General features: G+C 43.0%; 1 protein-coding gene and 1 non-coding gene across 2 annotated transcripts; both read left to right on the forward strand.

Annotated features, from left to right (window-relative positions):
* Window positions 1-1,064: 1,064 nt before the first annotated feature.
* hspa9 (heat shock protein 9) lies at window positions 1,065-11,861 on the forward strand. The gene is made up of 16 exons (XM_071540167.1): window positions 1,065-1,372; window positions 2,515-2,573; window positions 3,256-3,343; window positions 4,585-4,766; window positions 4,938-5,062; window positions 5,198-5,271; window positions 5,746-5,852; window positions 6,706-6,868; window positions 6,968-7,060; window positions 8,574-8,783; window positions 9,311-9,538; window positions 9,765-9,987; window positions 10,788-10,882; window positions 11,032-11,124; window positions 11,473-11,613; window positions 11,718-11,861. The coding sequence occupies exons 1-16, from the start codon at window positions 1,292-1,294 to the stop codon at window positions 11,802-11,804; spliced, it is 2,049 nt and encodes a 682-aa protein (XP_071396268.1). The 5' UTR covers window positions 1,065-1,291; the 3' UTR covers window positions 11,805-11,861.
* LOC139661664 (small nucleolar RNA SNORA74) lies at window positions 7,725-7,927 on the forward strand. The gene has a single exon (XR_011696603.1). It is a non-coding gene; the product is annotated as a small nucleolar RNA SNORA74 (small nucleolar RNA).
* Window positions 11,862-12,536: the final 675 nt, after the last annotated feature.

The raw sequence follows: 12,536 nt of genomic DNA on the forward strand, positions 1-12,536 counted from the left end.
ACTTGTCTCGCTCCTTGTCTCCCTTTATTTCAGGGAAAAGTTAGGAAACCATGCTTAACCCTCCCAATTAAGTTTCCATACAATTTCATTCTTCTCTGGTACTATTTTGTATCTTATTCCTTTAAGGAATAGGGTTAGAGGTCTTCTCTTGCAATCCAGGCAGTTAGAAAAAAACGAACAAAAACGTTGATCAGCAGTTACAAAACATCAGGTGTAAAACCAAAGACAGATCTGACAGTCAGATCTTTCGTCCAAGTAGGCTACAAAACAACTCTACAAAAATATAGTTGTAGGTTACACCATAAGTATAGCTAGATGAATTCACATTCTCACGTCTTTCCTGTCATTCTCTATTTTGTGCTTTCCAAAACACAGAAGCATCTTAACAGCTATCTTTTCATTCATTCATAATCTTTAAAAAAATAACTAAGGCAGGGAGTGATTTTGCTTATGACACAAACGCTTGATGACTCACTAGTGTTTAACAAATCTACATCTTCAGAGATTTTTATTCCATTTTCTAAAATATGACAAATGAACAATATTGTTAGAGTTATCGATGCACTATTTTGTTCCTGAAGAAATCGTGAAATTTAAATATTTAATATTGAATCTATTCTATTTGTGATTAAAATAATACTAATACTAACATCAATGCTTCTAATTCGTTTTACCTTGTACGGACTAATGCTATCTCATAATGATGTTGTTAAAAATAATAATAATATTTCATCATAAGTCTGTTCATTCAGCATCCCTGATGTAACGCACGTGAAACGCCGTCCCCCCGTTACATCATGACCTTCACATGCCCACTACGTATATCTGCCCTCTCCAAGTCATAGTTACAAATATGGCTAAAATTAGGAGAAATCTGTGACGTTTCTATACGAAAACCTTGATAATTCACATACATGCCATACTCTGTATGTAATACGTATGTTCCGTTCATAAAAACATATATAATCATTTTTCAAATCGAAAGAAATATTCAGGCAGTATTTGGACAACCCAACAGGGGTCCTTTAGCGGTGCATGGTGCAACATGTGTTGGATAATTCCAGAAGAAGCTTCGCAGTTTCTTTAATGTGGCTGTAGGAAGACAAGCAGCACCGCTGTATCTGAGCTGTGGCTTTGCCTTGGACACACTCCCTAAAAGACTACAGAAACCCGGAGCTGTTCGGTCTTTTAAGTATTCTTCGCCGTTCAACAGTGTGGGGATTTTTGAGTTGTTTTGTGAGCACTGCGGACATTTTAAACGCTAAGTTAGCCTGTTAGCCGAGCTGTCAAAATGTTGAGTGTCGCCAAAAGCGTTTCAAGGACTCTGCCCTCAAGGAACTGCACACGAAATGTGTCCTCGTTGATTAAGAAGGTGAGTTCACAACATGCTTGTATACATTACTACACCTACGCACATGTAAAATGTAATTATACAAGCTGCACAACCAGGCGGCTAGCTTAGCATGCTAACACCGTTAGCTTCAGGCCGGCTTACCTAATCGTGACTATCAAAATGTCATTTGTCGCTAGCTAGCTAAGCGGCCAATGTTAATTCACTGACCTTACAAAGCCGCATATCGAGTGCTTTTAACATGTAGAGTATCAGAAGGCTTTGGCTCGTTGTTATTTATCATGTGAATGTTGGTACGTACGATAATAAGTAAGAAACTTGAGGTGGAAATGGCTAGGCTAACTGTCAGTGTACGCACATTCTGTCGTCTAGCTAACCTGCTGTCATCGACCTGGTTAAACTGTGTTTTATTGTAAATATGTAGGGTATTGGTCCATATGTCAATGGGCTATCTAATCAAATGAACCAATTGGCATGTGTGTGTTATGAGTGAGATGGCCCATTTCATTCATAGCAAGGCTGTCACGAGTGTATCAGTGACCTTCAGTGTTGTGTCCCCACCCCCAACATGTTGCCACATTCTTACATGATGTTCCAACTTGAGAATATCAATCTCTGTTTGATATAATGACGTTTTAACGGGCTACATAGTTTTTTCTCCAAATTCTCCAAAGTAGGCCTAATCGATGATGTTACATTCTGCTACATGAGGTTCCTTTGTGTCACCAGATTTGGATGTTTAATTTTTTTTTTTTTTTTCTCACATATTTCTACAGATTTAAATTTCTTGCAATTCATGTTTTCCCTGTATAATTTCTTTCCCTGAACCTTTTGTTCAGTTGAAGGCAGATAACTAAACATGGGTATAACATAGAAGTTTTGATACATTTTACATAACTTTGTTTAAATGACATGTTACACAGCTGTCTTATGTTTTCCCCTAATAAATGTTATTGGCTACTTGAAAACCTGTCTGAAGTCAAATCTGCTGTTATTTGGTTACTTACTTTTCGTTGATAGTAGGCACAGAAAATGGTTTATTCTTTGGTGTTGCATATATGGAAACATGGCACAATAGCTCTGACATTAACATATAGTCTGCCATGTTTTGCTTAAAGAGAAGCTATATTTTGTCATTAACTCCCATCTCATTGTGTTCTTAGGCATGCTGGAATGGCTTCCAACCTGATGCTCTCAGAGCCCTGTCCAGGAGGGACTATGCGTGAGTACCAGCCCAGAAATACAGCAAATGTCTAAAAATGTTATGTAAAATGCATTTGTAGCAGACTAGAAAATGTTTCTTGGCTTTCAGGAATAAGATTGATTAGACCATAAACTCATTACGAAATACAAGTCGGTGTAGAGTGTAGTGTAGGAGATTAAGTCCACATTACTGACTTGGAGTTACAGTTGGCTTCATCAAAGCAGCTAATTAGACTCTTGTGTCATCCCAGGACACCTGGCAGAATTCCATTAGTCTGAGTTTCAATGGAGAGTTTTAGTGTCCCATGATCTAAATGCTGTTTCAGAGGCTTTTCCACCCTGACTAGAATACAATTCTGGAGAAAACTCTTAATATTTGTAACTTTTCAGCATGTAAATGTAAAAGTTGAAAGATACTGAATTACTGAATAAACTACTGCCTCCTTCAGTACAAAAAGAGCTGTACCGGCCTTCAAAAATCAATTTTGAGCCCTATATTTGAGCTAAAATGTGTCATGGGTCTGGTTCGAGTGGATCCCTCACATAAATGTTCAATTATGTTACACTGAGTCCCAGAGTGATGGATTGAATTCCTCATTTGTGTTGTAAAAACATAATAATAGCGTAAAAAGAATAACATGGTGAACTCGCCTATCCTAAAATCAACACGGCTGTAAGTGTGTTTATGTTGTGTGTTGCAGGTCAGAGGCCATCAAGGGCTCAGTCATCGGTATTGACCTGGGAACCACCAACTCCTGTGTCGCTGTCATGGAGGGCAAACAGGCCAAGGTGATGATGAACGTTTTCATGTCTTGGAACAGTTTGTGGTCAGGTTTAGCTCATGTAGGGCTTTTATGGCTCAGCTAGAGAACCAGTGAGGCTTTCCTCCACGACATTTGGTCTCTATACAATATCTAACAATCCAAATTTCAATATTTACCATTACAATTTCCAAAAGGTTGTAGTTTTATTTCTAAATCAGAATGAAAGATGTTTGAAATGAGCTTCTAAACATGGTATTCTGGTGTGGTGCAGAATCTCTGGCCTTCAGATTTAGTTGCACATTGGAGAAAGTCTGATTAGTGATGTGGCCAAATCAGGACAGACAGCCCTTGAAGCATTTTGCGCTCTTGTAGTGCAAATGTCTTTGTTTTACTGCTGAAAGGCAAGTGGTGTGAAATCATACATATCTGAGAAGTAAAATATCAGTTCCTACAGCTATTTGTCACATTGTGAACGTACTGTGTAGGAAGGGTTGTAATTGAGGCTGCCTTGACTTGAATGAAGTGTCTGATTTGGCCAAGCCTTTTTACATTGTAAAACGCTATTATCCGTTTGCGGACACTAGGGAAAAAAATAACTCGCAAATGATGGTTAAAACAATATTGGACTTGTAAAACAGACAGCAAGAGTGTTTCATGGAACAATGGAAAATGTTGAATCATATTCATTATTATTACAAAGCTTTGTTGAATACTCAATTCTGATTGGCCAGTGAAGGCATTCTGAGGTTTGGTATTTCTGAATAACAGACAGCTAGTCCACATCTAATATCACTCCACAGTCACAAAGTCTGGCCCACTTTGTTAGTTTCTAAACAAATGAACTAGCAACAGCTTGTGCCAAAAATATGTTACTCTTTAGTTACTACTACAGTCCTGCTGGGCTAAACCTTTGGCGATAGCTTGTATACTTGTTGCTTTAGCATGTCATACAATTTTAAATCAATGTTTTGTGTCAAATGATTAATGTCTTTGGTAGGTTTTATTTGCAATAATGACAGGCTTGCAGTACATATGCCATATGCCTTGTGTGTGAATTTTTGTTAGATTTATAATAAAGCGTTGTCAGGACTTGGCCATTGTGACATTGCATGCAAACACAGAATACTAGTCTGACCGGCAACGTTGAGTGAAGCAGGCAAGCAATTACTAGATCAGCCAGAGTAGATGAATGGTGATACTCCCATCGATTTTGATTATTGATCAAGGTTCATGAAGCAACTTAATGACTTCCTCCCTGCCTCCTAGGTGTTGGAGAATGCAGAGGGAGCGAGGACGACTCCTTCAGTCATTGCCTTCACAGCCGACGGGGAGCGTCTGGTGGGCATGCCCGCCAAGCGCCAGGCCGTCACCAACCCCAACAACACACTCTACGCCACCAAGAGACTCATAGGACGCCGCTTCGACGACGCAGAGGTCCAGAAAGACCTGTGAGTGTGCTTCTGGGCTTGTTACTCAAAAGGTTATGTGTTATTACAATAGGATGGGGGAGACAGACAACAAAGGTCAAAGATTTGTCAAAATCTAATAAGCAAGTGTCTGAGATTTTGGACAAACGAACGAACAGTGACTCATCACGGTGTATGTCTTGTCGTTAACAGGAAGAACGTCCCCTACAAGATCGTGCGTGCGTCTAATGGCGACGCTTGGGTAGAGGCTCATGGGAAACTCTACTCCCCCAGCCAGGCAGGAGCCTTCATCCTGATGAAGATGAAGGAGACTGCAGGTAGAAACCCTTTTACGTTGAAGAAAGTGTTTTAGCATTGGCTTTCACATTTACATTGTCTAGATGTTAACATTAGTTTGGGCATTCACATCAAGAGTTGTTGCAGTGTTGTTAATGGTAGTTTATGTTTTGCAGAGAGCTACCTGGGACACAATGTGAAGAACGCTGTAGTCACCGTACCAGCCTACTTCAATGACTCACAGAGACAGGTACACACTCATACTCACAAACCAGCAGACTTCAGCTTAGTAGAATTCTACCATGACTTATTTAGCCATGGCCTCGTATATTCAATGTAAGGCTTTAGCCAGGCCGCTGCGTGTGTACACTATATGTTGGTACTCTATAGCTTCTACATTTCACAGTCTCTCCTAAGGCCAGTAAGACTTTTGCCAATACACAGGATCTAATGTAACTATCCCTGGTGCTAGTTTGGGAGAGCACCACAGTAGAAGCCTGGCTTGGATGTTAGAGGAAAAGAAGGAGTTATCAAATGGACACCACCCATCATCATAGATGTTATGTCCATGAGACCAACAATAAGTTCTGACGTCCCAGAAACACCCCACCCCCCACCACCATACACACACTCACATTCTCACAGGTTAGAAGTTAGATACTGTACCAAATCAAGGTTAGTTTGTCCAGGTTGTGGTATAATGTTGTTTTTTTATGACTTCCAGGCGACTAAGGACGCCGGTCAGATCGCTGGTCTGAACGTCCTGCGCGTCATCAACGAGCCGACAGCCGCTGCTCTCGCCTACGGACTGGACAAGACCCAGGACAAGGTGTAAGTAGAGACAGAAGGGCCAGCAGTGGTTTCCTCTACATTCAGCAACAACACTACCACTACTGATGCAGCCAGACTTTCCAACAAACACCAACAAATGTTTGACCAGTGTGTGATTGTTTTTATGCTTCACCATGGTTCATGGTTCAGGATATTGTGTTGTCATGGTGGCGTCTGTCTGTGTGATAGAAACTTCACATTTACACCACAGGTTCCGTCTATAGAGTAGATGATCCGATTAGTTTTTGGAGCACCTTGCTGCATGAATTTGCATATTAATGAGGAAAAGCAGATTTTCTTGAATCTGTTATAACTCCTTAATACTTAAAAATGCAGAGTTCATATTAATATCACCCATATCTTATGTGAAGACAAGTATGTTGACAGAGAAATATTTACTAATTAATGAATGAATTATATCAGAATAGAGCAAATGGGGGTTATGTAAACATACGTACCCAATGGTTTCAGTGGTAGAAATCTGTGGAAAAAAAATGTGGATTACAGCACTGTGTGTGCAAAATAGCAGCAGTAGTATCAGTACTACGGAGGAAAAAACAAATGAGCAATATGAAAACAATAGTGTATTGCATTTGTGAAACAGTAAGCGCATTAACAGTGGCAGGTGGAAGGAATTGGAACTGATTGGTTTTGGTTTGTCTATCCATGTTTTAGTTGGAGCTGTGTCTTGTACTGGTTAAAGTGCAAAAACTGGACAGATTCTAAACATCAGCCCCATTTATTTCTATTTCAGGCAGAAATAATAGTTACTTTCATATAGGGAAACTCTTAAGATGTTTGATATCTTATTCCGTCCATCATAAATGAAACACCCCTCTGTGTCTGTTTCCAGTATCGCAGTGTACGATCTGGGCGGAGGTACGTTTGATATCTCCGTCCTGGAGATCCAGAAGGGCGTTTTCGAGGTGAAGTCGACCAACGGCGACACCTTCCTGGGAGGAGAGGACTTCGACCAGCACCTCCTCCAACACATCGTCAAGGAGTTTAAGAGAGAGGTAAATGATACGAGTCCATAGCTGTAGCTAAGCTTCAGATCTGTAGCTTAGTTGGCCTGTGAGGTTTCATGTGTTGCTGTTATGTCTTTGTCTTTCCAGTCCGGTGTGGATCTGACCAAAGACAACATGGCTCTGCAGAGAGTCAGAGAGGCTGCTGAGAAGGCCAAGTGTGAGCTGTCCTCTTCACTGCAGGTACACACAGCGCTTCTTTTCTCACTGATGTCCATGTATTTGTGCAGCTACACAATGGGGATTGAAGAGGCGTCAAGGGTCATTTCAACAACACATTTATTACCACGAAGACTTTCAGTTTAAATAAGAAAGAAAAACGAAAAGCAATATCGCAGTTGTGCTTTCCTCTGACAGCAGCGATGTGTGTTTTTTAGAGTGAGTTTTTTTTCCCCCTTTGAAGTCAGTGGAAAATTTACTAACTTAACCCCAGCTGGATAATTAAGACTCCGCAGCCCTTTCTGGACAGCATTAGTATTACCAGGGGAGGTCTAGTCATGGTAATTATTACCGCAGGACCACAGGCATCTTATCCCATCAGACTCTCCCGCTGAAATGATTTTGAGTCTGATGTCTGGGGTAATTTAAATTCCATCCGGATCAACATCTGCAGTGTTTCATCCAATTACCGACTCGAACTCGGCAGCTCTATTACCAGGGCCGTATAAGCAGTGACTGGTAGAGCAGCATCACTCTTGACAAAGACAGAGAGCCTCTTGAAGAGATTGTTGCCGGTTCTGTTTTACTGTGGAGAGCGTATTGGCAAAGAGTCTTCACGGTCCTTTACGGTCACCCATTTTAAGATGATTTTTTCCTCCTAAACACACTATATGATTGATATATACAGTCCAGCTCTCAGTCAGCTGTCCAGGCGGTGTGTGTCTGGTTCAGTGTTACAGCGCTGGTAGAGGAAGGTCCCGTGTTTTGCGTCACTACAGCAGGCTCTGTTTTAGAGTCGGCTGCTGCTGAGCTGCTGCGGGACTCGGCCCAACGAGAGTGGCCTGTCCTGATACAAAACTGCAGGGCAGGCCTAGTGTAGGGCCGCACACTCACTCACACACTCTTTTAACTTTTTCTGTGGTTTGTAATAGGTTTTTTCAAGGCAGATACTGATATTTTTGGATTGAAGATTGCTAAAATCTGACCATTTTCATGCCGAAAAATTCCAGTGTATCCCAGAATTGTAATTGTCAGGGTGTAAAATCCTCTGAAACAGCATTTAGACCATGGGACTAAAACTCTTCTATTGCCTTATCTCTTCTGTTGCCTCTGCAGTCTCATGTTCTGAACTCCAATGCTAACACTGTGCTAACATAACAGATTTACAATCATTGTGGAGAGGCTCTGTCGTCATATACACCAGAAAGATTTATTTCCAGATGCTTGAACATGCTTGTTGTAGTACTGTAGTATGCCAAGTCTCTCATGCAACTACATTATGACTACATTCCCACACTTACGTCTTTGTTTTGGAGATTGGCTTGCGCCTCCGAACTGCTGCGTTCATCAGCCATTACGATGAGAAGTGAGAGGCGAAGTAGGCTTGAGTATCTGACGAATCGACAGCGAGAAATGATACTCGATATGTTTATTGCTGTCATTGTTGATAAATGTCAAATAAACATTTCATCCATAGTGGTGAATTAAAAGCTGTGGCCGAACATGATTACAACACTATGAACGCTCTCTCTCCCAGACGGACATCAACCTCCCCTACCTGACCATGGACGCCTCCGGCCCCAAGCATCTCAACATGAAGCTGACGCGCTCCCAGTTCGAGAGCATCGTGGCCGACCTGATCCGCCGCACCGTCGCTCCCTGTCAGAAGGCCATGCAGGACGGCGAGGTGTCCAAGGGAGATATCGGAGAGGTGCTGCTGGTCGGAGGCATGTCCCGCATGCCCAAGGTAAGAGACGCTGTGACCCCTGACTCTGGAGGTGGTTTGGTGTGCTCCCATAGTCCCAGTGTAGAGACAAGGGTTACAGGGTTTCCAGCAGCGCTTTACAGTCGAGGCAGGCTGCCTTAATAGACCACCACCACCTTGGAAAATCCTGGAAAAAAGATACAAAAAAAACATCATTCGTTTCTTTTCATTGAAGCCAAAGCAATGTTGAATATGGCGTCCACCCACGACATCTGCTGGCCAAAAGCGGTATTGCAAGCAGTGAGGAGTATATTCTTTTTATGGGAGAATTGCAAAAACATTGTTAAAACAGCATAATATCAGCACACCTTATTTAAATTAGCTCTGTTGGCCAGTAAGATAAACACCCAAATAATTTCCTTAAGCAACTTTGTACTTCTCTTTTCTGTACATTTGCTGGTTGCCTTCATCTGCCCACAAGCACTCACGCACATTGCTCCACCAGTCCTACATTCGCACATGCCGGAATCTGCTCCCAGTTAAAACACTGTCTGTGTATCTTTCTAAAGGTTCAACAAACAGTGCAGGACCTGTTTGGCCGCGCTCCCAGCAAGTCCGTCAACCCCGACGAGGCCGTCGCCATAGGAGCAGCCATCCAGGGCGGGGTGCTGGCCGGCGATGTGACTGACGTGCTGCTGCTGGACGTGACGCCGCTGTCGCTGGGCATCGAGACTCTGGGCGGAGTCTTCACCAAACTCATCAACAGGAACACCACGATTCCCACCAAGAAGAGCCAGGTACCTGGTTAAACCGACACTCCAGGGTTTGGGAATTAGTTGGTTTAAGATGGTAGCTGATAATCCACAGCCTGTGTTTACATTAGTAAGGGTGGTTCATACTGTTACACTTTTTTAGTAGGAAGAATTACTTATTCAACTGCATTCTGTGCTGATAATATGAAAAAGCAGGTCCATCAAGCAGGTTTCCATCAATATGTCACACTGTCTCTCTGTCTCTCTCCAGGTCTTCTCCACAGCCGCGGATGGACAGACCCAGGTGGAGATCAAGGTCTGCCAGGGCGAGAGAGAGATGGCGGCCGACAACAAGGTGCTGGGTCAGTTCACCCTGGTGGGAGTACCCCCCGCCCCCCGCGGCGTGCCCCAGATCGAGGTCACCTTCGACATCGACGCCAACGGCATCGTCCACGTCTCTGCCAAGGACAAGGGCACGGGCCGCGAGCAGCAGAGTAAGTGTCAGCCATCAGTACGTAAAGACTGTGTGTCTGGACAATTTCAGAACATATTTAAATGGTCTTAAAGGCTTTAGGAAGTACTGACTTCTTTCACTTTGATCATTTCTTGTTGTTGCTATGGTGATTTAGCCTCCAAGTAGCCATAACTAGAAAGAGTAGAATCACTGAAATCACTCTTAATATTCCATTAAGAATCAGACTAATAGCCCATTCAGAATAAAAATGCCTCAAGTAATGACTTCAAACAGAATGGACTTGCCCATTCCCAATGCAATTTTTGTTCAGTATGAAAACCTTTGTTAATCTGTGCAGTAGGAGAATATTAGTGACTAATAGCTACGTCATTGTTTAACTCTACTTTCTTTGGTTGGAATGCATAATATTCTTTCTGTACATGTTCATCCACGTCAACAAATTTCACAGAAAGTTTAAATAACTTTTCTCCATATGTATTTTGTTAACATGCTTTGGTTCTAGTAAATAACAACGGAATCATTGAATTTAATTGGAAGGCTGAATGATGAAGTGGGCGCAGTTTGAGGTTATGTTTTTTTTTTTTCACTGCCGTGTCTCAACTCGGTCTGTTCTCTCCCTTCTCCTTTTGTCTGTTTCATGGAAATTGAGCTTTGTATAATTTAGCACATGAAACCCTACAATGTCAAAACACGCGGCGTCTTGAATTGGATGGCGTTCGCACTCCGAGGCGATGGTCTGAAAACCTCGCACAATTAACCGCTGCTCGTTGGAACGCGTGTCTAAATCTCGTCTGATGTCTCTCCCACTCTTTTTCTCAGTTGTCATCCAGTCTTCAGGCGGCCTCAGCAAAGATGACATCGAGAACATGATCAAGAACGCCGAGAAGTATGCAGAGGAGGACAGGCGGAGAAAGGTGGGTGTTGGAAACGGTGAACTGGATCGACCTGGAAACAGTCAGCCAATATGTTTTTAGGTTTTGGATTAGCCCAACATATGAAGTCAGTGTTTTTAGTTCAAACCCATGATGTTTCCTCTCTCTAACCCGTGTTTTCTTGTGTGTAGGACCGCGTGGAGGCCGTCAACATGGCCGAGGGCATCGTCCACGACACAGAGTCCAAGATGGAGGAGTTCAAGGACCAGCTTCCTGCCGATGAGGTAGAGCTGCCAACTCCTTTCAGTTCCCTGAGATCAAATTTGGGAGTTTGTAAATCATAAAAACTGTAATTTTGGCCAAGTAAAGTGGTTCAATGGGTGTTGTAGTTGCAGTGTGGTGGTTTCCTTATGATTCTAGACTTTTCGGACAGTCTGTTATGTATTTGTACTACTTGGAAGAAAATCTTTCAGTGCCAATGCAATGTATAAAGGCCGTAATAGCTAAGAGGATGTTATTTACTGTAATTTTAGGTGTGTAATACTGAAGATGCTCTCACTTTGTACCGTTTATATTACGCCGTCACACATAACCCATTCATTGAGTCTCTTCCCCCCCCCCATCCCTCCCAGTGCACCAAGCTGAAGGAGGAGATCACCAAGGTCCGGGATCTCCTGGCCAACAAGGACTCCGAAACGGGAGAGAACATCAAGCAGGCCGCCACCAACCTGCAGCAGGCGTCGCTCAAGCTCTTCGAGATGGCCTACAAGAAGGTAGGAGCATAGATCCACAATGTCAGAGTGGATGCCTTACACTCCTAAGATTATACGATTCATGCCATATATGTATAACAAATCAACCACCTCCTGTCCTGTAGATGGCGTCGGAGCGGGAAGGCAGCAGCAGCGGCGGCGGCAGCAGCTCGAGCTCCTCGGAGGGAGAGAAGAAGGAAGGCCAGCAGTAGAAACGCGCCCTCTGACCTTTGCACTTGGTTGCCATGGCAACGGAGGACTGGTGGGCTCGGGGGTGAAGCGGGAAGGGGGGGTGGGGCGGGGGGTGGCGGTCCTGAGCGACGAGCTGCATCTTAGTCATTCTCACCATAATATATAATATTATACTGTGTTTTGGCAGTAAAATACTATAGTGAAAAGATAAATAATGTCAATGTATGTTCCTCCAAGCCCTACGATATCCTGTCTGTTTATAATTTAATTGTCCGATATCCTGTCTTGTTCGTTTTTTTTTTGTTTCGGCTTTACAAAGCTGTTCATTTGCATTCTGAGGTAGTAAAACATTTAGGATTCTTTTTTTTGGCTCCGTTTCTGCCAGTCTGGTCACATAACGCAACGGATCGAAGAAGCTCGGCTTGTTTATAGCTTTCACTCAAATTCTGCTCAGTTTCCGCACCGCTTGGGCCGCGTCCAGTGCAGTCAGACGAAACCTTTTAACGGCGTTTGAGCTTCGGGTAAGAGGACCTGCTTTTACTGTAGACGGATCTACATATTGTAATATTGTACAGTGCTCCATGTCAGCCATAGCTGTGGTGTTTTTTTTGAATAGTGCGCGGAGGTGAGAAGGCGCTTTCCTCCAAGCCGGGAAAGGACCAGCGTCTGAACTGGGACGTTTGAAATGTCTTTCCACTCTCGGATCAGAAAGTTCCCACTTTCCCAGTCGCCCCTGAATGCACTCTAAAGCA

This window comes from Centroberyx affinis, unplaced genomic scaffold (genome assembly GCF_046629955.1).
Source record: "Centroberyx affinis isolate AG114_WGS23_722 - 3 ecotype Tasmania unplaced genomic scaffold, CSIRO-AGI_Caff_v1 ptg003571l_1, whole genome shotgun sequence".
In the NCBI taxonomy this organism is placed as follows: domain Eukaryota; kingdom Metazoa; phylum Chordata; class Actinopteri; order Beryciformes; family Berycidae; genus Centroberyx; species Centroberyx affinis.